The 27,367-nt window shown below is 40.6% G+C and overlaps 2 protein-coding genes across 8 annotated transcripts in view; one reads left to right on the top strand and one right to left on the bottom strand.

The window, feature by feature from the left end:
* The first annotated feature begins 2 nt into the window (after window positions 1–2).
* ABCE1 (ATP binding cassette subfamily E member 1) lies at window positions 3–16,342 on the top strand. Of its 4 annotated transcripts, none has more exons than XM_051790935.1 (18): window positions 3–22; window positions 6,847–7,015; window positions 7,327–7,412; window positions 7,919–8,016; window positions 8,412–8,529; window positions 9,156–9,293; window positions 9,431–9,500; window positions 10,582–10,678; window positions 11,641–11,730; window positions 11,991–12,112; window positions 12,777–12,998; window positions 13,474–13,533; window positions 13,620–13,678; window positions 13,840–13,950; window positions 14,042–14,184; window positions 14,279–14,401; window positions 15,463–15,574; window positions 15,815–16,342. In XM_051790935.1, the coding sequence occupies exons 2-18, from the start codon at window positions 6,913–6,915 to the stop codon at window positions 15,860–15,862; spliced, it is 1,800 nt and encodes a 599-aa protein (XP_051646895.1). In that variant the 5' UTR covers window positions 3–22; window positions 6,847–6,912; the 3' UTR covers window positions 15,863–16,342. The 4 variants fall into 4 exon arrangements, with proteins under 4 accessions (XP_051646895.1, XP_051646894.1, XP_051646893.1 ...); XM_051790934.1 differs by lacking the exon at window positions 3–22 and adding an exon at window positions 32–166; XM_051790933.1 differs by lacking the exon at window positions 3–22 and adding an exon at window positions 570–751.
* Window positions 16,343–17,558: 1,216 nt separating this feature from the next.
* OTUD4 (OTU deubiquitinase 4) overlaps window positions 17,559–27,367 on the bottom strand; it is a 28,192-nt gene continuing 18,383 nt past the window's right edge. The window contains exons 16-22 of one of the 4 annotated variants that reach the window (XM_051790908.1): window positions 25,566–25,621; window positions 24,858–25,016; window positions 24,182–24,320; window positions 23,093–23,172; window positions 22,903–23,017; window positions 22,156–22,196; window positions 17,559–20,216 (exon numbers count right to left, since the gene is read on the bottom strand). In XM_051790908.1, the coding sequence (XP_051646868.1) occupies window positions 18,966–20,216; window positions 22,156–22,196; window positions 22,903–23,017; window positions 23,093–23,172; window positions 24,182–24,320; window positions 24,858–25,016; window positions 25,566–25,621 (1,841 nt within the window). In that variant the 3' untranslated portion in view covers window positions 17,559–18,965. Of the gene's footprint in view, window positions 20,217–22,155; window positions 22,197–22,902; window positions 23,173–24,181; window positions 24,321–24,857; window positions 25,017–25,565; window positions 25,622–27,367 lie in introns of all 4 variants that reach the window. The other 3 variants (XM_051790904.1, XM_051790907.1, XM_051790906.1) reach the window with 3 other exon arrangements.

Below are 27,367 nucleotides of genomic sequence, written 5' to 3'. Positions count from 1 at the left end.
GAGCTTCCTGTGCTGGCTTCTGGTGTGTGGGAGCAACCGCTGGGCGTGCTCACTGTTGGATTCGGAGTGCGAATTTCGGTGGCGGGCTCTTGCTAGTGCTTGGAAGTGCTCCCCCGCGGGGGAGCAAGCGGTGTGCCAGGCGCAGGTGACGGGCTACCCGGGGCAGGTAAAGGCCGGCGGGACCGTTCCGTCCCGGTGCCTTCCGTGTTGTAGCAGTCCCCTGGTGTGTCCGATACTGGAGCTCGGCTCCTAATGTCGAAACTGCGTCCGTGAAAGGGAACGGCAGGGCCTTTCCTTGAGGGAGGAAACACCCGCTCTGACTGTTATTGCTGCCTGTGATCATCAGGCAGCGCGGGATAAAAGGCCGGCAAATCCTTTCTGTTCTGGGACCCGGCATGGACACGGGTCAGCACGGCTCCGCTCGGGGAGCCCCGCACTGGGAGGCGCCGCTCCCTCCGCACGGCCCAGCGTCTCTACGGCGAGAGCCGAGCTGCCCTTCCCTCTCTCCTCCCCTCCTCTCCATGGTGATGCCGCTCTCCCATCCCTCCCTCCCCTGCTCTCCCCGCCCCTCGGGCCCGACGGCCATCTTGGCCGGGTGGCGGCGGCGCGAGCACGTTGCGCGCGCGGGCCCGCGCGCGGGATCACCGGGCGCCGCTTCCTCCCCCCCCGCCCACCCCTCCCGCCGCGGCGCGAGGGCGCCGCGCGCGCTCCCAGCCCCGTCACCGCTTCCGCTCCCCCCGCGCGGCTCCCGGTGAGTAGCTCCGGCAGGGAATTCCCACCTTCCCGCACGCCAGGCAAGGGGGCCCCCTCCCCCCTGCCGTGCCGCCGGCCCGGCCGCCGCCGCCCGGCTCGGCCTGGGCGGCGGCCTCGCCCCCATCCACCGCGGGAGAGAGGGGTCGGCTCGCCCGCGCCCCGCCCGGGCGTCGGCGCCGGAGGCTCCCGGGAATCGCGGCTCGCTGGCGGCGTGGGCACGGCCCGGGCCGGCACCGATCGCACACGCGGCGCGTCATCCCCGCTGCCTCCTCGGGTTTTGTGCCAGCCGGGAGCAGGGAGCGCCGTCCCCGCTGCTGCTCCCAGCCGCGGGAATGGCTTCCCTGGGGATGCCGTGAGGGCTCCGGAAAAGGGAACGCCGGCATTTTCCTCCTGGGAAAGCGGGGGACTTCCTTCTCTGGCGGGGGGTGGGGAGTGGAAAGCCGTGTTTTTCCAGATTTTGGGAGAGGCCGGTACCCACGTGGGGCGGCGAGGAGATCGAGGCCTCCCGTGGGTGCGACAAGGTGGAAAGGGTAGGGCTGGTTTTTACAAGGTATGTGTAAAAACTAAAGAAAAGCATGGCAGGGCTTTTCTCACGGACCATGTAGTGTTTCCTCTGTGGAATGCTCTTGGCCATTTCACCTGCAAGTTCCTGTGGCAGTTTTCACATCCTAATTTAAGTTTCCCTGCTGTGGTTTCCTAAACTCCAGTGCTAAGCAAGTGGTCGAGAAATACTCCTTGTGGTAGATTGCTAATGTATGGGTTTATTCTCATGCATTTCACTTCATGTTAAAAGGGAATGTTAAGGATCGAGTGATAATTAATAGTGTTCAGCACCAGCTAAACACACCCACTCGTTGTGCAGCGTCAGTGTATTTGACCATATGCTTTCATGTTAACGTTGAATTTTCATATTCCTGTCATGTCCTATGACTAACAATGATTTAATAGAGTAGGTAGATTTGGGACGTGTCTAAACTTTTTTTACATCGTCTCAGTTTCAAAAACAAGTGTCAAAACCTTAAGCGTAGACTAGTTCTTAATTCTTAATAAACTTTATTTGTTCTTGTACCATTTACTGTTGTTTCTGCTTTGACACTGAGCAGAGAAGCGATCTCCCATATGCAATTGGAAAATCTGGTGTGTCTTTCATTTAAATATTCTTTGGACATTCTGGTTCTTAACTTTCTTGTTCTTGTTACGGAGTGACTGTATGTAATCCATCAGCAGTGGACTCGAGAGGTAATTCTTGAGGTTAATTGTTTCCAAAGGAAACTGGAAATGCTGCTCATCCTCACTTGTTTTCACAGCATTTGTCTTTGAGGTCCTGATGGAATGTAATTTTTTTAAATGTTCACTGTTCTTGTGCAGAGTAACTAAAGTATGGCACAATTCTGAACTCAGACCTTGCCTTCACATCTTTTCATTGAACAGTCTTTGCTCCTGTTTCAGTCTTAATTTACTTTTTTTTTTAATGTTTATTTGTTTAAGTTTAATAATTCAATGCAGTTACAAATCCTTCTTGGTCATAATTGCCTTGCCTTAGTAAATTTTAATTTAGCTCCAATGCCTGTGAAAGAAATTAGTGTTATTAATACAAGTGCATTACACTTGTTCTACAGACTGTACATTTCTGTTGCCTTTTGTGACAGATAGCAAGGCCTGCATATGTGCTGCTTTTTTTTTTTTAATCTGGTGTGTCAGAGTGTGCAGCAGCTGTGCCAGACAGTCTGAGAATGCTGACTTAAAATGCTTGTGATAGCATGTTTTATGTCTTATTTTTAAACATGTTTTACTTTTTGTATTAAATTACTTAATGGGCAGCTTTTGGTTTCAATAAATGATACTGTCAGGGTTTTTAGAATGTTTTCTTTTGCCAGCAGTTTTTATTCATTCTCTCACTCTTTCACCTGTGTTGTCAGTCCATCATTCTGGGAAGCTTTTCTGCTGTCACTCCATCACCATTCACTAATTCAAAACAGTGCTTTACTCTTGTAGTTAGTAACAAATTAATGTTTTCACACTGGTTTTTATCCTGTTCTTGATTTGAAAAGGAGAAATGCATGAACTTAAATGCTTCTGAGTACCAGTTTCTCCTGTCCCATAAGTGCTGACTGCCCTGAACAGTTCCTGGTGTGCTGAGCTGTAGCACTGCTGACCTGTGTAGTGCCTTGAGAGTTCTGCTGTCTGCCCCTTGGAATCAGCCCATTCTATTCAGTATGTCAACTTAAATGCCACTCAACTGACTGCACATAACTATGGAACTTGAGTTCTGTCTGGGTTTGGACAGTTGGTTTATTTTGCTTCTAAGTAGAAATCACTGGTTTTCTCTTGTGGACAGTTGTCATTGTAGACATCAGCACAGTCCTGGAAATATTGCAGGAGTGACAGAAGTTACAAGTATTATTTTTCTGAAAAAAGCTTAAGAGCACTGTAGAGTTTTGGATAAACTGACACTTCCGTTGTTTAGATGGGGGCAGGGAGGCAGGAGTGTGTGTCTCCACGCTGGTTCATTAGTTCTTTTTGCCTCCACTAGTACTTAATAAATGTGTATAAATAAAGGTGTACATACTTACTTCTGTGGCCCCTTCAAAACTATTCACCACAGATGGGCATTTTCCCATGTAAGTGAGTTAGAATTAAAAAAACCCCAAACTTAAGCTGTTTTGTTACTTACCAACCAGGGGTTGATTCATTGCTGAGGGTAAACTTTAGTGGGATTATCCCACCTAGACTGGGTGGGAAAGCTTGCTGAGAAAGGTGGCAAGAACTGATTGCTTCACACGGTCTTTACCTTGGTGTTTTAGAGCAGCCCCCATCCCACTCCTCTGCTTTGGAGCTTTAGGTTCAACACCATCTGGAGCGGTAGGTGACTGAGGGGAGGGGCTCTCTGGGCTGCTATCGGCACTGCTCAGGCAGGAGCCTCGAGCAGAGTTTGGGGGGCTGGGGCAGGTTTGTAACTCACAGAACTAGTTTCCTGCTCCTTAGAGCGCAGGGGAGCCCTGCCTGGAAGGTGCAGTGGAGTCTGTCTGCTCAGGCCTTGTTGGAGAAAAGGCTGATCCAGATCAGGCACTTCCTTTGGGAAACCAGAGAGGGATTCACCCCCAAATACTCTGTGCACTGTAAACTACAGGATTTCAATGAAAAGCACTGGGATCTCTTCCCAAAGAATGTATCTTTATTTGAAGTACTGACGAAATCCACTATCTGTCCCCAAGAAAATTACCCCGACTCAAACATCTTTGTAGTCTTTAAAATAAGGCTTTCAGTTTTTTGGGTTTTTGTCTGTTAAAGTGAGAACTGCAAACCCATTAGTCCAAACCTGTTGGCCTGGTCTGGGGATGTAATTTCGATGTTCAGCCCTACTTTGGCAGTCTGGCCTGACAGTGCAGAACTGTTGAATCACTTTTTAATTTTTATTAATAGTCATTTTAAATCATCAACTATGTTGATAGGACTTTTAAAGTATTAAAGAAAAAAATTGAAATATTGAAAGTAGAAGCTGCCACGGTAAGGTTGGCAGCATAACTGATAGTTATGTTCATTTATATCTGATGAAGAATTATCTTTTGACGTTAGTTTAAAAATAATTTGGAAATTGAAAAGAGGAATAAGACTACCCCTTTTAAAAGGAACTGATTAAAATATTTGTAGCTATGGTAGTAGTGGATTAAAGAGACAATAACATCTGCTTTTCTGACCTTTGCTCCCTGTTAGATGTCAGTCTCTTCCTTTCTTTCATATTGCATTAGTACCTATAGTTCCACAACTGAAGTTTAGGGAAGGATGGAGTTTACCATGGTAAATGTGCCATCCACCTGTTTTTGTCTTGCTTCCTTCAGGAGTTTGAAAGTCAGAACCTTTCTTCATATAATTGTATGTAGTAAATATAGTCTATAAACTACTGCAGGATGCTTTAGTTTGGTGAAGCAAACAACTGGACGTCCAACAGAAAATACTTCCTTTAATAAAAAATATTGGAATCCTTTTCTTGGATGAAACTGCACCTTTGGACTGTGTGGAAACCTGAAGTATTTCAAGACTCCTTTCCAGTTATGTCACTGAACTACTGACACATATTGCACTGAGATGATTTTGAATTGGCATCAGCCCATTGTAGGGCTGCCATCCCTTTATTTAGTGATGGTGAAATGAAAGTGCTTTGTACTTTATTTGTGGCCTTTCTTTTGACCTAAAAAAATGTGGTTTTGCCATCTGTAATATCTTGTAATCTTCCAAGAGCCTCATAATTCAGTTGTCTTTTATTTCAGAGCAGGGGTGAACGGAGAGAGTTGTCCTTAGGTGTGTGTTGCTCAAAGGAAGGTAAAATTACTGTTGTTATTCTCAGTATTATGAGTGAATATGGTCAAGGAAATAGAAATCTACTTTAAAACACATTCCACCTTTTTTTATCTATCAAGATTTAAAATTCTCTGTCCTCCCCTTCCTGTGCTGCAGCTGTTTACTGCAAAGTGCTCTACACTCCCAGTACAATCCAGTGCTTGTCAGTGTACATTACAAACAGCTAAGCAAGGAGACTGTCATAGAGAGGGATACGAGTCTTAATTTCACTTCTCTGCATGCATTTATTTGTGATTTCAGGAACATTTAATTGTCTAGTACTTCACAGAATTATAGAATTTTTTAGGTTAGAAAAGTCTGACTGTTAACCCAGCACTGCCCCTTAACCTGTATCCTCGAGTGCCACATCTATACTTTTAAATACCTCCAAGGATCATGACTCCATCACTTCCCTCAGCAGCCCCTTCCAGTGTTTGATATAACCCATTTCTTGAAGGAATTTCTCCTAATATCCAATCTAAACCTCTCCTGATGCAACCTGAGGCCATTTCCTCTGGTTCTGTCATTTGTTACCTGGAAGAAGAAGTCGACCCCCATCTTGCCACAACCTCCTTTCAGGTAGCTGTGAAGAACAATAAGGTCTCCCCTGAGCCTCCTTTTCTCCAGGCTAAAGAACACCCTCAGCTCCCTCAGCTTTTTCTCGTAGGACTTGTGCTCCAGACCCTTCCCCAGCTCTGTTGCCCTTCTCTGGACTTGCTCCAGCACCTCAATGTCTTTCTTGAACTGAGGGGCCCAGAACTGGACACAGCACTCAAGGTGTGGCCTCACCAGTACAATCCCTGCCTTGGTCCTGCTGGCCACACTGTTTCTGATCCAGGCCAGGATGCCATTGGCCTTCTTGGCCACCTGGGCACACACTGGCTCATGTTCAGCCACTACCAACCAGCACCCCCAGGTCTTTTTCTGCTGGGCCACTTCCCAGCTACTCTTCCCCAGCCTGTAGCGCTGCAGGGAGTTGTGACCCAGGGGAGGACCTGGCACTTGGCCTTACTGCACATCCTACCACTGGCCTTGGCCCATTGATCCAGCCTGTGGAGCCTTCCTGCCTTCTTTGTAAAGAATCTGGCTTATTTTTATTGAAATATATTGTTAGGCATTGATGCCATATTAGGAAATGCATAAAGTAATTGTAGTTATTCAAATAGTAATGAAGCTCAAGATCAGTCAAACATCATCATGTATGTCTGTTCACGTTGCCTGGTTTACTTTTTTATATGGAACTACAAGTTTTCCCTTTTTAAAACTGGTTTAAATTTTAGGTTATTTTAATCCTTTAATACAGAATATTGAGATACAGTTTGTAAATGTATATATAACCATATGCTTGGAGTAATATGTCACAATTTGACTTTAATAGATACTGCAGTGTGAACAAGGGTGCTTTACACAAGGCAGGTTGTGAAGCTGAAGTTTGCAGTAGTATAGGTTCTGTTCTTACATGCTTTCCTTGAAAACAAATCCATTTTCAGATATAATCACATTTTTATTTTTACACTGGAGAAATAGTAGTGGGATGGACAGCTGATGTTAAAGGCTTGTTGCAATTATTTACACATCAGTACTCTTACTTGTATCTGAGACTTTGCCCCGTTAGCCATGTTGCTTAAAAGAGCAATCAAATGATTTTGCATTTTTCATCTCTGAATTCTGCTAGTAATAACTTCAGATGTGTATGTTCTCTGTGCTGTCAGTAACATGGCCTCTTCTGGTTTTTTTCTTTTTTTTTTCCCTTAGGATCTGGAAGACTCCCTCTACTCCTTCTCATAATTGGTGTATGTGTTTAACCCTAAATTGTGCATTATGGCAGACAAATTAACAAGAATTGCTATAGTCAACCATGACAAGTGTAAGCCAAAGAAATGTCGTCAGGAATGCAAGAAGAGTTGTCCCGTGGTTCGAATGGGTAAGAGACAATTCAACAAAGTATTTGAGCAATTGGAGAAGTTCTAAATCCAGTTCTAATAAAATGAATGTTTTTTTTATAATTGCCAGTTTTTTGTGTATTGTTCAAGCTTTTGTTTCATAAAGCCTTTAAAAACATCACTGAAAGCAGGAACAATTCTAGTAATAATGGCACTTTTCAAGCCTTTGAAAGATCTGAAGCTTCAGTGAATGTTCCTCAGTTATGTGCTCCTCTGTGAAATGTAATAGTACTGGCAAGAATTCTGATTCACCAGAAACTTGAACGACCTTATCTTATTTCTTTTTCACCAGGAAAACTTTGCATAGAAGTCACATCACAGAGCAAAATAGCATGGATCTCAGAAACACTTTGTATTGGTTGTGGTATTTGCATCAAGGTAAAAGTTCTGCTGCTTTATTTAAAGGGCTGCATTTTCCTTATTTTGCTATTATATTTAGTAATGCATACTGTAACTTGAAAAACAGCAGTTTTCTTTTCTGGACTAATCAGACTTAGTTAACTGTTACTGTCTGTAGAAAGCAGAGAACTGTGTCAGTTTGCTGAACTGGTTGGGTTGCAGGGTGTGGGTTGTAACATTGTTTTTTGTGGCTTTGTTTTTGATTGACTTTGGGTTGGTTTGTTTGTGTCTGTAGACGCCTAGCAGGAGACAGATGGGTTTTGTGAAAGAGATGGAAAATATATGCAGCGTGCCTTACTTGTAAACTGACAGTCTAAATTGCTGACTACTTAATTGGAAAAATGTGATATAGAATTTTTTTGTAAATGAAATCTGATAGAAGTTCATTTAAAAATGTAAGTGCACAGCTGGGTGCAGTAGAGAACACAGTCTTTTGTTAATAAACTGTTTGTGGACTAGTAATCTATAATTTATTTCAATTACAGAAATGTCCTTTTGGAGCCTTGTCAATTGTTAACTTACCTAGCAACCTGGAGAAAGAAACAACACATAGATATTGTGCCAATGCCTTCAAACTTCACAGGTATTTTGTTTTTCAAATCATTGTAAAAGAGACAAAAAACTTCAAGTTTTTGACAATCTAAACATGGTGCATATCAAAGTGTTCTTGGTTCTTACCTTGGTAGCTTCCTTTTAGGTAGGAATGTTAATTTTATGTTTTTCTTATTAAAAAGTATTATACTGAAATAAATGTTAGTGTTGATTTGACAGGGCCCTTGTTTAAAAAGTAGACTGTCCTTAAATATTTCTTACGAACTTCTGTTATTAAAGAATGTTGATTTAGTTTGAATTATACATTGGCAAGTAAACAAAGTAGGCTGAAATAATCAGATAAATGTGTTCTAACATTTACTTGACCAGCAACTGTTGGTGTGTGATGGCATTAATATAATCCAAAGTTATCTGTGTTGTGTGCAGGTTGCCTATCCCTCGTCCAGGTGAAGTACTGGGATTGGTTGGAACCAATGGTATTGGAAAATCAACTGCCTTGAAAATTTTAGCTGGAAAACAGAAGCCAAATCTTGGAAAATATGATGTATGGATCAGCAGTAAAATAGAGTTGGCAATCTAGATAGCTGTGTTTATATTTTTTTGACTGAATTTTTGTATCTGTGGACACAACAGAATTTGTGAGGACGCTGGCACTTTCCTTATTATCAGCCAGTGACTTACTCCAGAGAAAATTGCCAAATTTTATTGCATTTATCAGTCTAATCCTTTTCCTTTGGATTAGCTATATCAAGATAGCTAATCAGTGTAGTTACACTAATCCATGTTGTCATTTCCCCCATGCAGTAGGTTCAGTTCAGTAGCTTCTTAACTGTGCAAATTTAAAAGGTTTTTTTGAAAGGGCTGATCACACCTGGAAAATAATATCTAAACTTTGGTTTTGCAATTTTATAATTTTTTTTTCCCCTTAATGGAAACTTTGCAGAAGCAACTTAACAGCTTGGTAACTAGCTTTTATCCAGGTTTGGGTTTTGGGTTTTGTGGTTGTTGGTTTTTTGGGGGGGGGGTTGGTTTCTTTTTGGTTGGTTGTTGTTTTTTTTTTATCTTACAAGCATATTCTATTTGCTGTATTGATGGGAATTTTAAAATTAGAGTTTTTAAATTAAGGTTTTTTAATGGTATAAGTAAACACAGGCTTTAATTTTGTCACAGGATCCACCTGACTGGCAAGAAATTTTGACTTATTTCCGAGGATCTGAATTACAAAATTATTTTACCAAGATCCTGGAAGATGACCTGAAAGCTATCATTAAACCTCAATATGTGGACCAGATTCCTAAAGCTGCAAAGGTGAGAAGTTTCATGAGGTAATAGAAGGCTGGGAGCCTCTTCTGTAGTACTTCTCTGGTGCTTAAAGGTTTTATTTAACAGCATAATTCAGTATAAAAATCCAGTATTCTCAGAAATTAATTTTTTTTATTATGCAGGGAACAGTGGGATCAATTCTGGATAGGAAGGATGAAACTAAGACACAAACTGTTGTATGTCAGCAACTTGGTAAGTAATTTTGTAAAGTCACATTTCAAAGCATTGGAGAAATTCATATGTGCTGGCAAAATAAAGTTACTATAATGTCATGGAAGATGTAAATTATACCAATTTCAAAAAAGAGAAAAAAGTAAAGGTACTTTAAAGCCTAGGGTATGCTGTAAGCATATCTGAACCCACACAAATAATACTTTCTAGTGGAAAGGCAATCTAACTGATATATTCTAGTTAACAGGATCTAATGCAGTTTCTGTTTCGTGGTAGAAAGTGCTTGTTTTTAAACCTGGAAAAATGCCCCTTACCATCTGCTGCTCTTATTTGCTTACAACTGTGGCAAAATGTTAGCATCCCCTCTGGGGAGAACCACAGCATATAGAAAATGTTGCTCTAATACACCCCCTTGCCCCTAAAGCCCATATATATCTGATTTCAGTGGGAGTAACACTGACTTCTGAGCTTAATACAATTAATAAGAACATCTGTGTAGTCCTGCCCTGGTAAGTTTTTGTAGGTGTTTTGCATTTAGTTGTTACTAAATTAACAACAGGATTCTCTTTGGTGGATCTGGGTAGTAGAGGTGGGGCTGCGTTGTGCCACCAAGAGGTGGGCTTTGAGTCCCACTTTATTATATATACATAATATGTTATATATATATTTACAATATATTCTTGAAATTTTTTTGATCATTAAGCTGAGTAGAAAATACTGGTTTCACCCATTTGCTGTAATGTTTGAGGGACTTGATTTTCCTGAAAACCAGAATTCTTCATCCAGGTCTGACAAAAAAAGTTTTAAAACTGGTATAGTTTCTTTTTAGGGCCAGAAATCTTTACCAAATACATGGTGAAAAAAGCAATACAAATGCAATCCTTCTGCAGGATAAGAAGCAGCCATACAGATAATTCTGCAGAGAAGCCACAACTTGCTTGGACTCACTATGGGCATTATGATACTGATACTGTATAAACTGAATGCTTATTCTTGTTTTTTTCCTCTGTGTAGGATGTCTGCTGTGTTTATACACGTTTCTGTAGGTAATAAAAATATGGTTTGTTGTGTTGGTTATAACATCTAAACCACTTATTTGCAGACTTAACCCATCTGAAAGAAAGAAATGTTGAGGACCTTTCAGGAGGAGAACTTCAGAGATTTGCTTGTGCAGTTGTTTGCATTCAGAAGGCTGATATGTATGTTTAATTTACTTCTGTTACACATTGCTTCTAATAATCTATCTCAGTATGGTCCTCTAATTTACTTTTATTGTTAAAAATAATACATTTGTGTGAAATATTGAAAAATACTTAATTATTAATATTTTTAAGTTGTTGGTTTTTTTTAATGCTTTTGCCAACTCAGCAGCCAAGATCCATATTTGCTCCAGATATATATTCTCTGGGTTTTGTGTACTTTAATTCATCTGACTGGAAATAGCTGATTTCAGAAGTCAAATTTCAGCATCACAACTTCATAACCTCTCCCTCATCCCCCATAAATGTTTCCTGTTTGATGGCATACCTCACTTAGCCTCTCTGAATAAGGAAGGTACAGATGCTTCTCCACCTCTGGAAACTTGTGTCCCTCTTCTCCTGTCTTGCAACCAGGAAATTACTGTCTAGTCTGTGCTGTTTCCTGACTCACTGGGACCAAGAAAGCAAGATCAGAAGAGTTACAGGGTTTTGATTTTTTTTTATTTTGATGAATTTTTTGGTTTTGTTTTGTTTGGGCTGCTCTTTTTTTGTTTGGCTGGGGTTTTTTTGGTTGGTGTGGGTTTCAAGTGGGTTTTATTGTTTGTTTTGGTTTACTCTTCTGGAAGATGTCCTTCTTCCAAAGTATTTTTCCACTTTTCAGTTCATGTTAAATTTAAGATGACTCAGAATGAGTGCATGGGATTCCTGACTGCTGATTTTTTGTAACTTTTGATAACTTTGGCAGAGCTGTTGGCAAAGTAATACTTAAACTGTTTTAACACTTCCATGTGTCAGTCTACAGAGATTCAAGGCAGGTGTACATAATTCTCATGTTTTGTCTCCCTTTCTCAGTACAAATAACGATAATTTTTAATTTCCATTTACTTAATGGTTGAAATGTTATGTTTGAATATGCAGAAAACTTGCATTCACTAAGATTTGATCCTTTCTTTTGGGCCTAGCTTCATGTTTGATGAACCTTCCAGCTACCTGGATGTCAAGCAGCGCTTGAAGGCTGCCATTACTATTCGATCTCTAATAAACCCTGACAGGTAAATACAAGCTTTAAGTGTTTTGCTAGACTGTAATAATATGTGGCTGCTTACAGAGGGAAGAAATAGCCAGTCCCATCACCCCAGAAGTGCTGACTTCTCAGAATGGTACACTAACAGATGTATTTAGTTTAAAGCAAAGAAACCTGTTAAATAAAAATCATGGTGATAGCTTTTGTTTATGCAAGGCTAGAGTAAGAAAGAAAGAAAAAATGTTTTGCACTGAAGTAAAAAAGCATCTCTCTGGCTCTGTTTTTCAGGTACATTATTGTCGTGGAGCATGATCTGAGTGTGTTAGATTATCTCTCTGACTTTATCTGCTGCCTGTATGGTGTGCCAAGTGCTTATGGTGTTGTTACTATGCCTTTCAGCGTAAGAGAAGGTAATTGTTGCCATATTTCTCTTTAAACATACCCCAAAACGGTACCAAAATGCCAGTTGTCTCTTATGCAACCATAACTTTTTCCTGTTACAGTTCAGCAACAAAAAAACTGCCCTTTTATTTTCTGCAGAATTTTTGTTACATGATCCTAAATTTATAACTCAACCCAGAAATCTGAATTATGAGATGCCCTTTTTCTCTTGCTATGGACATAATTTTAATACTTGCAGGTGTTTTGTAAACAGTGGAGTTACACAAAAGACCTTTTAAATAGTAGAGAAAGGCAGGAGAGAGTTTGCACAGTACAGAGGTACGTGGTGTTCAACTGAACTGTCCACACTTGTAGCACTGAGACTCAGTAGTAACTGGTTTTATGAGAATAGGTCCAACAGCACTAGTTTGTTGAAACCCCCCACACATCACAAATAGTGGGTTTTCAGGAAGAGCTTCTCCAGCCATTCTGTAATTCAGTAAGATTTTTCTTCATTCAATTTGCATAACGTACACACTTTAAAAGAGGAAGTCTTGTTCCTTCTTTTAGCATATGCCATTTAAAATCCAGCATTCTCATTACCTGATAAGAATTTACAGTCAGGAATTGCAATTCATCTTGTCTTAAGTTTTTGTAGGCCTTTGTTAATGATCTTTTTCCCTCCTGTCACAGGCATAAACATTTTCCTAGATGGCTATGTTCCAACAGAAAACCTAAGGTTTCGAGATGCATCTCTGGTATTTAAAGTGGCTGAGACAGCTAATGAAGAAGAGGTTAAAAAGATGTGCATGTACAAATACCCAGGAATGAAAAAAAAGATGGGAGAATTTGAACTATCCATAGTAGCTGGAGAATTCACAGATTCTGAAATTATGGTGATGTTAGGGGAAAACGGTAAGTGCAGTTATGCTGGAAGCTACTTTTCCAGCCCTAAATATGCTCCTAAAGTCCTTTTTCACTTTGGGAGCCAGGCTTCAAAATGATTGGGTTTGAGTCAGGTTGAACTGCTTGTTTCCTAGTGAAGATTTCACGTGAGTTTGCTCTCTAATAGCAAGAAGGTGAAGTTACTGAGTGGTAACGATGCCACTGTGTCTGTCTGTTACCCCACTGTAAGAACTGAGATTGCAGGACAATGCCTGGCCTGGTGAGCTCAGCTACAAGTCCAGACTGTGGTAGTTTTAAGATGTCTCTTCCATTTGAAAAAGCAAGTAGGAGCAAGTGCTGCTTGCTGCACGTAGGAATATAGGAATTTTCAAAGCAGCTTAATTTTAAAATAAACTCATTAAGCCTTTTTTTTTATCAGTGACTTAATTGTTGGAGGTCTAAATTACCAAAAAGTGATTAATCTGTAACTTGCATTTTATTTTAGGAACTGGCAAAACAACCTTTATCCGAATGCTTGCAGGAAGACTTACACCCGATGAAGGAGGTAATAATGTGTCACACCTTAGCTGAAACCTATTTGAAGATACTGGAAGGGCTCTTGTTTACACTTTAAATTTTGTGTTTTTACAGGTGAGGTCCCAGTTCTAAATGTCAGCTACAAACCACAGAAAATCAGCCCTAAATCTACAGTACGTTTAAGCCTTATTTATTAACTATTGTGTTTGCTACAAAAAGCATGGTTGTAGTACATATGTAGAATTTTTTTATACCTGGAACAAAATATTAATTCTGTTTCTCCTTGTTTTCTTGTGGTGCATAAAACTGAGTGGCAGCATTTTTCTTTTGATAGGGAAGTGTCCGTCAGCTGCTGCACGAGAAGATCAGAGATGCCTATACACACCCCCAGTTTGTAACTGATGTAATGAAACCTCTCCAGATAGAAAACATCATTGACCAGGAGGTATCAACTGCCTGAAACAACATCCTAACTTGCCTTTAACTCTTGACCTGTGCCTGAAGTAAATATGGCCTTGTTCCCCTCGCACCAATAGGTCCAAACACTGTCTGGTGGTGAGTTGCAGCGCGTGGCATTAGCTCTGTGTCTGGGTAAACCTGCAGATGTGTACCTAATTGATGAGCCCTCGGCATATTTGGACTCTGAACAACGTCTGATGGCTGCCAGAGTCATTAAACGGTAAAGTACACGTGGTGGGGAGGGGAACTGAGATTGGCAGGAGTTTTGCAATAAGCTTACATTAACCTCTCTTCTTTTTTTTTTCCTATTTCAGTTTCATTCTCCATGCTAAAAAAACAGCTTTTGTGGTAGAACATGATTTTATCATGGCTACATATCTCGCTGACCGTGTGATTGTTTTTGATGGCATTCCTTCCAAGAACACACTGGCAAACAGGTAAGATTGTTTGGATTAGTAAGCAAGATCATCATCAAAAATACAGAGAAACATCCTTGCCTGTGGAAACTTAAGCTGTATTTAAAGTGATCCAAGAGCATCCTGAGGGTTGTTTTGTTTTGAATCATGGAAAAGAAAATTGGATTGACCCTCATTTAGAGGCTGCCTGGACCCAGAGCTGAGAGTTTGGTTGGGTTCTCAAACTAGGCCCAGAGACCTAGACCAGCTCCTGGCTTGAACTAGCCTTAAGCAACTGCACAACAGCTAAATTATGGCCAGAGGAGAACAAATAAGTGGCATTGATTGCAAGGAATGAAAAAAAGTAGCAGTTGTAAACTTTGCTTAGGAAAATAGCTTTGAGATGGATTAAAAGAAAGCAGTGTGCTAAGGTTAACTGTATGCAAATCTTGTGCAGGTCTCGACAGCAACATGCCAGGTACACTTACCCGAGTTTTACTCTTTATCAGAATAAAAGAGTACTTTTGATATGTCTGCTTTTGTTCTTGTAAAAAATTAGAGGCTTTTTGAAGAGCATCCTTATTAGAAACCAGGCTTTTAGAACAGTGTAATTTCCAAGTACTTAGCACAAGACAGGTGGAGTAAACATGTTAGTCTACAATGCATCTACAACCCACTGCTACCCTGGCTTTGATAGTGTTCCTTGGAAGAAAGCGTGTTGGAATTTAAAAATCACAAGCATGTAACTGTTCCTCAGCCTCAGGGTATGTTATGATCTTTGTCATATTTTGCTTCTGGTGCAACTTGGGTTTTTTTCCTTTGACTGTTAATTAGTGTGCAAGCACACACACGTGGATACAAAATAAAAAGGGTGCAAAGGTCGCCAGCCAAAGACCTGTAGTGCCACTGTGAGATACTGCTGAAAGATGAGAGTAGTATCTGAGACAGCATTTGACTAAAACTGTAGCACCTCCTGGTATGTCAGATACAGGTCACATTCACATTTCCAGTCCTCAGGGAGCTCAGAGTGGAGATAAAGCTGCCTGTAACTTTATAGTATAAAACTCTGAAAATGTAGCTGAAATGTTCTTTTTTCTTAACAGTCCACAGACTCTTTTGGCTGGAATGAATAAATTTTTATCTCAGCTTGAAATCACTTTTAGAAGAGACCCCAACAATTACAGACCAAGAATAAACAAACTCAATTCCATCAAGGTAAGAGAGAAGCACCTTTACAGTAAAGGAGCCATGACTGTTTAATATGAAGCCAGATTTTAAAATAAGGAGCAAAACGAAGACTGACCTGGTAGTTTTGCTGTGCTGGAAAACAACACATGAAACTACTCAGAGTAATAAGGAAAGTAGAAAGGAGCTTAGTAAGTGTCTTATTTTAGCTATGCTCAAGTCTGCCAAAGACTACTTCAAGTAACAGTGATCTTTTTTTCTCTTCCTAAGGATGTGGAACAAAAGAAGAGTGGAAACTACTTCTTTCTGGATGACTAAATATTGAATCTGAGCATCTTTGTAACTGGCATATAGACATGCATATTGGAATCTAAACAGTTGTGGATGAGCTGGCTCAAATCAGGTTTTAGAACACTTAATCTTTTGGAGCTTAAAATCTCTTGCTGCGTTTAACATCCGAGAACAGTAGCAGTATATACATCCTAGTCCAAGTAAAACTGCCACTTTCTATACTTTGGTGACACAGCCCTATATTTTCAGTGTAATAATTTCAAAATAGACCACCTTGAAATTGTGCAAATGGGTCTCCTGATTTTTCAGAATTTAAGGGAGGTTTTCAATTCAATATATCCTACTCATGTACCAAGTACTGACTGAACTTCCTCATTTTAAAAAAATCTGTTTTATGTATAAGAGGGAAGCTTACCAAGAATGTCAAGCTACAAGAGCAACTCCTCTTTTAAAAAGATTGAATCTCTCTGGATGAGGGTTTCATAAATAAATATCCACCTAACTTACTCTTCTGTGACACTGCAGCATTTCTTGAATTACTATTTCAGATGTGTGTATATTTATATGATGTCACACACCCCCCTTTTCTCATACTGTAGCACACACAGAAGATGCAGTAAAAAGAATGTAACAGCAGGTAGCTACATCTTTTTTTAATCCTCTGTCCCTGTGCATCTACTCTCAGACCTAGTTACAGGAAAATAATTAGTTAAACAATCTTAAAGAAACATTAACATGCTTTCAATCTTTCCAACTCATCCTTTCCATGGAGAGATGAAGTTTTTATAAGGCTAAGATGCAGGGATTACTTTTTCCTGAAGTACAAGCTTTGATCCTTACTACAGACAAAAGTGAAGGTAAATAAAAAATAGCTTGTCAAAAACTTTTTTGCATATAAATCAAGGTCCTGCAGGGAAATTTAAAAGTTCCTACTTAAATTTTGCAGACTTGTAAAAATAACTTTCAGCTGTAGATCTTGAAGGATGTTTTCCATTCAGCAGTTCTCTGGTCTGCCTTCATTGATTAGGATGTGAAAAACATTATGGGAGAAAACATGGCTTTGTTCCTTATTTACATTTTTCCTCACAAGTTACAGAAAGGAGTGGTTTGTCCTTTATTTTTATTTAGAGTAGCAAGGCAGGACACAGGCCCAGCTGAAATACTTTGTCACTTTTCAAAAGTGAATTCTAAAAGCACATCCCTACCAGTTACTGCCATTCCTCTCTTCACTGTTCTTTCCTCCTGAACGAGTTTCTGTAGGAAGTGTTACTGCCTTCAGTCTTGCAAAAAGGCTGTTGTAGTACAGCATGATTATCTCAGTGACTGCTGGACAAATCTGGGGTACTCTGGAGTTAAAAATTTACCAGTAAACACAACAAGCAGCCCCCTTTAAGCTTCTGAAAGTAGTTGAGGTAAACAGAGAACCTCAACTGTTAAATCCCTCAGTACTTGCTTAGTTCTCAACCTGAAAAACTGAAGATTGCCTCTTTTGAAATCCTCAATACATTTCTGAATGAAAAGGTATTTAGATTAAAAAAAGAAAAACCAAATGCCTTCAGCAGGACCTCTACCACCACAAATAAAAAGTAGAAATCTAGCATACACCCCCTTTTTGTTTGCAGCTTGCAAGGTGCTGCTGTCTACAAGTGGCTCTATCAAAACAACACTTCATTTAACATCATTGCAACAGGTTAAAGAATGTAAATATAATTTAGAAAGAAAGTGAAAAGACAAACATTTATTTTTATTAGGGGTTTATACACAGCATGCATCTGAAAACAAACTGTTCACCATGTAACTATCACTCTGGTTTCCTCACCAAGGGTGCACAATCTCAGACACGAATGAAGGGGTACCATCACTTACACTACTGTATACAGAGATATAAAAATATACACAACAGTTAAATTTTACAGAGCAACGGAGCTGAGTGAATACCGTGCACACTGCACTCTCCAGGTTTGGACAGCTGAACATCCAAACAGCAAAGGCAACGGGAACACTGCGGAGATCGTAATCGGGGTCAGAAGAAACAGCATCAGAACTCTGACACAGTGTAAAAATATAAGGCAGAAGCCACTTTCTTCTGAATTGTAGGGAAGAGCAGAGCACACAGAGACTCCCCATCTTGCTTTTAAAAGTAGTTCCAGCAAGGAGCTGTACATGCAAAACATCAACAGTGCAACAACAAAGGAATACTGAACAGTAGCTCAATCGTACAAACTTAAAAAAACGTAACACGTACTTTATGCATCTCCTCACAAAATATCTAGGATTTGTCAGTGCATTAGTGTTAAAGTGGCATTAAAAAAACTTCTGCTATTATAACAGATGCAGAATTATTTTGGAAATGCATAGCATCTACATTTTTATTGTCTTTGTAATTATTCAGTTGGCATAGGCACCATTCTAGTCACACCAGCATTAAGAAGAGAACTCATGGTGGAAACAGCCATTCTTATCAGTTCATACACAGGTATTTCTTGACTGCTCGTCTTGATTTTGATTTCACCAAATAAATGCTTTTTAAAATTCAAAAATATACCCTATGATTATGAAAAGAACTATATACAACATACCTAAGACACAGGGTTAGCTGGCTGCCATACGTGTAACACACAAGAGAAACATTCAAGTTTGACAGATATTTTTTCTTTTTGAGATGAAAGGCCTTTGGGTTGGAAGCATATCAGAGACAACAGTGCAGTAGGCTGAGAATTCCTTTAGCTCAGTTCAGAACTAAGGCATTGTATGATAAAATATACATTTATATTTGGTGCAATGTTATTGTCAATTTTAGAATCTAGATCATGTCAAATGCTATAATTTGTCACTCTAGCAAACGTACATATCCATCTTCTATCACAAACTCAAACCTTTGTGGGGAAAAAAATTACCAAAACACTAAACCTATATTGGTTTTTTTCTAATTTGACATTGAGGAAAAACTGCTAAGCCAAACAAACTCTAAAATCCCCCCAAAAACCCTATGCTAGGACTTCACGTCCTCCTAGTCTTTATTTGCCAAAAGTTAAACGTATCCTTGAACTTCACTAAGAAGAAATTAAGATTTTAAACTGCTACTTCAAATTACATTTTGCATTTCAGATTTTTCAATTATCCACTCACTCTATGCTTGCTGCCCCCTCTGATTATCTCCCAGTGCTGCCCTTCTCCTGTCGTTCCGGTATGGCTGCCCTCTGAAGTTTCGCTGATATTGGTAGCCGTCGTCTCTGCTTCTGCCAGGTGGTCCTTTCCAGGCCTCCTCATTTCTTTGGAACTGGTATCCTCCCCTGCTGGAATAACCCCTGTCCAGTCTAGGCCTTCTGCCTCCTCCGTAAGTCTGGTTATAGAACTGCTTGGATCTACCACTCCTCAGCATGTCGGAAACTTCACTCTCGTCCTCGGAACTCTCTTCCCTCGTTCTCTGTGCCCTGCTTTCCATCTGTAGATTACCAGCACCCTTGGAATCCCTACCTTTCCCAGTCTTCTCCTTGCGGCTGGGAATGCTGTTTTTCAGTTCGTTTTTTGGAGGCTCTGCCAGCGGTGACTGAGAGCCGGGCGCTGCCGGCTGCCTCTCCGTGCCCTGTGCCTGCGGAGCCTGCGGAGCGCGGTGCTGCTGCCCAGCTGGTTTCTGCTTGGGAGCAGCTGCAGGACAAGTCTGCTCCAGCTGAGGTGCCCTGGCTGAAGTGTCCTTCGGGGCACTGCACTGGCTGCCTGCACCAGCCACGGGAAACGGGACGGTGTTGGAACCGCTGCTCCTGTTGTTCTTCAGGAGCTGCTCCGCACAGTTCACCCCGGGCACCGGAGCGCCGCTTTCTTTGCCCACGTACGCGTTGGCAGAGGTGCCAGCTGCTGCCTCTTTGTCCTCAGGTGACATGACAACATTGGGTCTCCCTACTGAATTGTCAATGAAACCCTGAACTGGGTACCCATACCAGAAGTGAGGAAAGAAAGGAGGTGCTATTGGAACAGCTCCTAGAAAGTGATTGTGTCCAAAGGGTGGCTGCGGGAACATATTTTTCCCTCTCAGGGACTCCTCATAGTTTGCGTGAAGAGCTTGCGCCGGATTCTCCGCTTCTACGCAGACCTGTCCTTGGCTTTCTGACACCTGAGCTGTGGGTATAATCAGAGGCAGTGATGGAGATCTGCTGTCAACCTGTGGAATTTGCCCGTTGGATCTGGCCTCGCTCTGAACACCAAAGTGCCTGTTGGGTCGCGCGGCTTCGCTGTCGCTCTGAGCCGGAGGAGCCTCCTGGAACCAGGGGTTGTGCGGGTACACGGGGAGGGACACGTTGGGGTACATTCTAACAGCAGCTAAATAGGCCTGGTGCAGGGGGTACAAGTAAGAATGGGGTGCCCACATGGGACAACTGTATGCCTGCAAGACAGCAGGGGGAAAAAAAAATTTTAAAAAAATCAATTATTTGATCTCTTAAATGTTCAGACAGACATAAAAGCACAATTACCATTTTGAACCAGTTAATTATAGGAAATAAAAGATAATTTTATTTACAGTGCCCTCAGTTCTAAATCCTAGGACTCTAGGATGGTGTTCTTATTTTTTGATTCCTTCCAAATGCAGTTGAAATGGACAACGGTTATGACCAATAAGAAAACTTAAATAATAATTTTTATATAATTAAACACAGTGCTATTAAGTCAAGCTTTAGCTATGCATTTGAAGACAAACATTTTAAATTCATTTTCCAGAATCGCCTCTATTAATTGGCAATTCATTCTACCAGTCTGCTTTGGAAATTTTAAAGGGATAATGATCATAACAAGCAGCAGCCATACCATACACATCTTTTCACTGAAAAAAAAAAAAAGACTACATTGAGACCCAAAGTTAGATTATTTCCCTGAGGACTATTTGTAGATTGAAATCCACATAACCCACAGATCAGCTTTTTTTGAAGCCCTCCCAAAAAGCTGGGGTATAGGTTTCATTAGAATATCCAGTGCACTTTTCCATCTAGTGGTGTGAGTCACCAGTGGACACAAAGCCCTTTCAGCAGCAACCTCTCCTGTGCTGGTAGTGAACACAAGCCATGTTGACAACACTGAGGTGTCTGTCCCCTTCCCTTTTCTCTCCTTCCATGTTAATGAACCAGCATCTGTAGAAACAATCCCTGGAGCAAACTATCCTGAAAAGCCTACCCAGACCTGCCCTCCATGGGAGTAGTCCATTCCCTCTGAAGATGCAGCTGGCAGGGTGTGGATAACAGCAGGGAAGGAACTGGGGCCACCCCAGCAGACAGAGAAATGCAGAAACCCAGTTCCTGGGTGTGCTGTACCCTGTGACAGCAGCAGAGGAGCACAGCCACTAGATCGTGGTCCTGGGGCCAGCAGATGGTGCTGGAGCACCAGAACGACGACAGACTAGATCCCAGATAATCCAAAGTACCAGTAAGGAGAGTCCCAAACATATGTCAGCTTATGAAACACATGCTGTTTAAATACTTTGCAGTGACACTTGCTAATTAATGACTTATGGATTTCCCGTTTAGCAAAGAGACTTGTATTAGGCACAGTTACCAAATTTACATTGTAAACTGTGCTGAACCTTTCCTCTTTCCATGCTCACAACACCATGGATAAAGTCATGTGGAATAAGCCCAAGAGCTCTCAGAACCTTGTTCAAAATCGTTTGCCTGACAGAAGGAGTAAAAAGGCAAAAAAGGAACATTTTTATGTGCAGAAAGGAGAAACTAAACAAACAACTAGTCCTTTGCCAAGTAATGGAAAATGCTGATTGTTTGGATGAGCCTCTTCCCCAGCCACACACAGATTTGCATCACATTTACACATCAACTGCTGTTATAATTACTGAAAGGGTTAAAGTAGAATACTGTTGTCATCAACCTGAGCAGAAAGGACAGATATGCAGGTTATTTAAGGGCGTGTCCCCAGGGAAAGATCTTGGGATCTGTACTGCAGTGGCTTTGCCAGTACACAGCCATGGTTGAAGTTCAAGGGCATTTTCTCTTTCCCTATACCCTGCATCCAAAAGAGTGGATTCTTCACACTCAATTTATCTGTGATTTTGTAAAGCACATTCTGCTGACTGTACAGCCACAGCTGGGAGCCAGTAGCTCTCACTATTGTTCAGATAAAGTTGATTTCTACTGACTTGAACTGCACTGTGGACCACTGCTGGAATCCCAGTTAACAGAAGAGAAAATAAAGTATTTCAAATTTAAAGATGAACTTGCCTGCAGCAACCAAATCTCTGCACTCAAAAGTCCTACCAAGCATTTACAAACAATTTTCATGGTATTACAAACAAAAAAACATAATGAAGTTTGAAGAGTTACCTTCACGCCAAGATTGAAGAAAAATCTAAGAATATTCTTATCTAGAAAGAAAAAAAAAAGCCAGAAAAAACATTTATTAAGACCTAAAATATTTCATCTGATACAAAAATTAGTCCCTCCATAAAGTTCCATTTCAGTAGCAAACACTGGTATTAAGCTGCTGCTTGTATGTCTTTCATTGATTCATTGGGGGTTTTTTTTGCCACAGTTCAGATATTTAGAACACAACAGCAATTTAAATTTCAGTTTTAAGACTCTGTGGAACTGAACCTCTATTTTACAAAGAAAGAGTTCAGTAAACAAACCACCATGCAGTCAGACATGAGATATTCTTTATGGGCATACCTTGCATTTGTAGTATGCCAAAACCTGTGTTTTAGAAACACTCAACAGCTTCCAAGCTTTTAAATTACATGAGCAAACCTGTCACTGTATCAGCAAGCAGTTCTCCAAAGCTAATTCTTTACACTCAGAAAACCTCAAGTTACAGTGGGTCAAGCTAGGAACCACAAAATGATCATATCAGCTTTCCATGTGTGACCACTTCAAACAGTCAGGATGCTGGCAGTGTGAACTGAAGAGCTACAGCTCTATTCAATATCCCCTCCCACATCTCAAACCACAGAGTGACAACAGTTAGATCTTTTGACAAGGACTGACAAAGGGACCAAAACAAGCTGCCTTTATCTACCTTTTAAGAAAAGAAAACCTATTAGGAAAAATGGTATAAACCCCAGACCTTCTCACCTTTAGGTAAGTCTTCCCCAGTATTGCACAGGGAGTAAGAGGGTGCAACGGCTCTTTCTCCCTTTTCACTTAAAGGGAATCCGGGATAGAGTGGATCCTGGTAAGGATTCAGAGTCTGAGGCAAAGGCATTAAAGGCTGGTTAACTGCTTGTAGCCACACAGGAACTCCAGCAACTGAAGCAGATGTTACCTGAGCCTGTGATACAATAGAGTCAGGTCCCGCTGCTGGTCCTGGCATCAACGAAGAAGCAGGTATTTGGGATGGAATACCTACAGAGGGGAAAAAAACCCAACATATATACATATAGATACACTTAGATATAAGAAATATATATAATGCATCAATACATATATAATCACAAGCCAAAATGACAGCAGAAAAGCAAGCTTCCAAATGCAGAGAATAGTTCCCCGAAAGAAAGACGTAAGCCAAGCTTTCCAGAAATAGCTGAACTGTTCCCATATTTATTTTTAAAATTACAAATGCCAGAAGGGAATAGGAAGGGGAAAAATGGGGGAACTGAAACTCTTATGTGAATTCCTGAAGTTCTCACTCTGAGTAGTCATTTACAGTCTGAAATTCAGTTAACTCTAAATCTGAGCTCAGTTTACTGGGCTGTGCATCTTCTGTCACAGACACAGTTATGTATGACAGGATTACTACTGTATAACGTGAACAAAGTATGCTGATCTGAAAGGCAGTCCTGGTACAGAAACACAGCAGTGTGAGAGAAAATACAGCTAATCTAATACAGCTAATCTAATGGGCAATACTGAATCTAAGCCAATTCCACACACCAAAAGATATGCACAGCACAAAAAAAAAAAAAAAACATTATACTGGCTTTGCAGCTCAGGTCCAACTGGATCTCATTAGTTCCAGACATACAAGCCCCAAGCTGAGTCCTTAGTCTTATTACATATGACCCAGAGCACAAAAGCATGTATCAAGTTTCAACATGCTGACAATGTGCTCTACCTTAAGCAGATCCTCAAAACTCAATGCTATCCCACTTAGAGGAAAAACAGAGAGTTGAGTACACATGCCTCCTCCACCTTCAGGCTGGGAGTGAAGCAAACTGTACATGCAGGCTATCAAAGACTTAACAGAACTCTCACTAGCTTTCAGCAGTGAGAAGCTATATTCCTATGAATGACTGCCTTTGGAATGTGAATTTATATGAGGCAGTGTCTCCTGGAGATAGCTTCAATTTAGTAAGGCAGTTAAAGTATTTTTCAGGGTTAGTAGTTTCTGATTTATGCTAATATTCCTTCAAACCTGCTGGTCCATAGGTCGTTGGCTCACTTGGCCAAGCTGGCACGATGGCTGGTACAGAAGGCACTGCTGGGGGTAAATGCACCTCAGAGAAGACTGGTGAGGGTGTTGGAGTCACGCTCGGTACGCATTCCGTCAGGTTCTACAAAAACAAAGAAAGCACATGGAATTATCCTAAAAGCACACCATTGTTGGTGACCCCCGGTGGGCCTGAATTCTACCAAAACTGATGACTCAGTATTATCCAGACTACCACCATCACCACAGCAAAGTATTAACTTGGGATGTGTCAAAAGAGACCTGAGATCCTGAGCTCTATCCGGAACATGCCCGTCCCACAGACAGCCATGGGTGCTGTAACCACCCCCACAAGCATTACATTCAAGCAGCTCCCACCCAAAAGAAAAGCCACCCTCACAAACCATTACCAATAACCTTGGAGAAACCTGAAAAGGCAAAAGCAAAGAATTTAAAGCGAAAAGCACACTTTACTTGGTAGAAAGATCTGAAATAACCCCTCTCTCAGAAGAGAATAGATACACTTTTACTTTTCTAGCACAGGTTGTCCTTTTACATTCTTTATGTTGGACATAACAGATTCCTAACCGCAAATACGAAATTTTAGCATTATCACCATAGAAATGACTAGGTAATTAAAAGCCAGTATTGCAATACATACGTGGCTGTGATGAAGCTCCCCTTTGTCTGAAGTCTCCTGACTGGAAAACTTTGAAATCAAACAAACATTTCTTACTTGCTCAGCAAGCATCGAAGAATCTGTTTTTACTTGTTCCAAAGGAGACGAAGCTTTTGGATAGCTCTCATCTTGACTATTCTTCTAAAGCAAAGTTAGAAACAACAGACACAGCTAGTCTAACAGTAAGATTAACTTTACAAAGAGTTATGCAAAAATAGTAAACCACACTCCATACAAAGTGGGCTAAGCACCCAACCACTATTATACTAGTGTAACATTTTGCTCGTTGAAAGGACAGCAAAGGTTAAAAGCCAACAAGGGGCCATAAATCTTCACTGAACTTCAGAGCTCATGGTCTGTTAGCACAGTAGCTATTAGCAAACATCAAATCTTCTACGGTCCCATTATAGTGAAAGTACAGACTGTACTAAGCAATTACAAATTCAGATTCTTAAGTTCTCTCGATAGCCCAGATTTGAGAACTCAGATTGCAGAGAAAGGCTATAATTATGGGTTACAGGGGCTGAGGAAAGCTGACAGAAATACAAGCCTCCAAACTTAGGAGTATTTCTTTAAAAGCTGTAAAGCAGCAGCAGCAATCACGGCTCTAAAGGCAGCTATTGCTCTGCTAATCATGTATCAGAGAAGCAATAACATTAAAAAAAAATTTGGTCTTTTCTTTAAGATTACCTCAGATGAATTTGGCTCAAGCTTCTGACTTAAGTGGATCTGCCTGGAATTTGACTCTGCAACACCAAGACATAACCTAGTAAATGAACCATTACACCACTTATGGCTATCACAACCTAAGCCAGTTAAAGTTTGTCTTTCCAAAATTAAACTTTCAAAACCAAACCTGCACCTGAGTACATATTACTTCAGAAAACTTCTATTTTTATCAAAGATCAAAGCATCCTAAAACAAACAGTTCTTAGGACAGTGACAGAGCAGCTATTTCAACCTGGGTTTTCCAAGCTATACAGTTCTTTACTAATATTTGTTAACCATTTCAGTGATGCTTGAGGGAAGCAGGAATGAAACACAGCTGTCCCTTCAAACATATTCATCCTGAATTGCTCCTAATGAAACAGAAGTATGTTTGTACTTTGCTTAAAGTGAAAATGTTCTGATCTGCATTTTCATATTCAAGTGTTAAGATAACAAGCTCAAACTCTTGTCTACTTTTGACTAAGGAAAAGAGCAGTTTAGAAGTTTCAGTGGTTCAAAATATCTAAAAAGTTTTCAGACTGCTGCAGAAAGTTTAATTTCTCAAGCACCAGCAAACACCTTGGTGGGGGAAACGGTGTTAAAAAATAATTGCAACATAATCTTCACATAAGATTTGTACAAGTTCTTCACATTCTGGTTTATGTTTAAATCTGGTTACCACTGCTTGTCAATCAAACTCATGCCCATAAGTTTTATAATAGCCACTAAACAGATACGTATTTTTTTAAAGCTTAGTACTTGCACCATCACAACTAGACAACACCGTAAATTAAAACAATATTGATTATGAGAATTACTGCCAATTCCCCAAGCACCAACAGGAATCTCTAAATACTCAGAAGGATGTACAGTTTATTCCCATAGCATTGTTAACCAAATTTCACAAGAGGCAATGCAATCCTGAGTGTCACAAAATCAGAGAAAGCTGGACATGCCATGCACTTCAGCCAAATCCATCATGACACTGCAGTAAAGAGCTTTCTCTACCATGAACGTTCTTTTTGGCATTGCTGATGAAACTTTTCAAAGGAAACAAGTTTTCAGACATTTGGAGAACGAAAAATAAGCAAGATTGGTCCTTGTGAGACCATTCAATAAAGCATTACATGTTGTTAGAGGGACTAGCACATGCTATTGCCAGAGATAAAGAAACACAACAAAAAATTTTAAAAAATGGAGGGAAGGAGCAACTTCTGTAAGAAGGCTAAGGAGCCTGGGTTTTATTTAGTCGGGGGGAGAAAAAAAAAGTGGAAGAAGCCAAGCTCAAATTTGGTTTTTAGTCATGGCAAAGCTGACAGGACAAAAAATTAAAACCTAAATAAAATTTAAAAATCCCATCAAACACTATCAGTTACAATGAGCAAAGATTTACTAACTACCTCCTGACAGCTACAGCTTTCATCTATTACTGCCACGTTTTGCTTCCTCCCAGAAGAGGAAGAGCTTTGAGTCCATGAAGAGAAAAGCTAAAAAGTGTCGTAACTGACTGGGGGAGGAAGAAAACCCAAACAAAATTTTGAGCTTGTCGCAGATCTTTCTACTGCAAAGAGGGGTTTTTTTCCAACTCTTCTGTACACCAGCTTCTCCCCTTTCTGTGCCATTGTATGCTAATTCTTAACCATGCCACACTGAATACTTTTACCTACTTCTCTCTTATCTGACTCCAGTAAGCACTCCTAATGCTCCTCCCACTGCCACTTTCTGCCACACACACTAGAATTTCAAAAGGATCTAATTTAGGGTAGCTCTGATAAGTCTTTTAG

The sequence above is a fragment of the Manacus candei genome, unplaced genomic scaffold (genome assembly GCF_025592945.1).
Source record: "Manacus candei isolate 608988 ecotype Guabito, Panama unplaced genomic scaffold, ASM2559294v1 h1tg000028l, whole genome shotgun sequence".
NCBI lineage: Eukaryota > Metazoa > Chordata > Aves > Passeriformes > Pipridae > Manacus > Manacus candei.
Note: the sequence above shows the minus strand (reverse complement) of the source record. Positions and strands in the feature narration are given on the sequence as shown.

Bases quoted from the DNA above. Each gene is read 5' to 3' on its own strand.
- ABCE1 (XM_051790935.1), top strand. From the start codon at position 6,913: ATGGCAGACAAATTAACAAGAATTGCTATAGTCAACCATGACAAGTGT. The intron at 13,679-13,839 runs GTACGTTTAAGC...TTCTTTTGATAG, and splicing joins AAATCAGCCCTAAATCTACA to GGAAGTGTCCGTCAGCTGCT. The intron at 15,575-15,814 runs GTAAGAGAGAAG...TCTCTTCCTAAG, and splicing joins ACAAACTCAATTCCATCAAG to GATGTGGAACAAAAGAAGAG.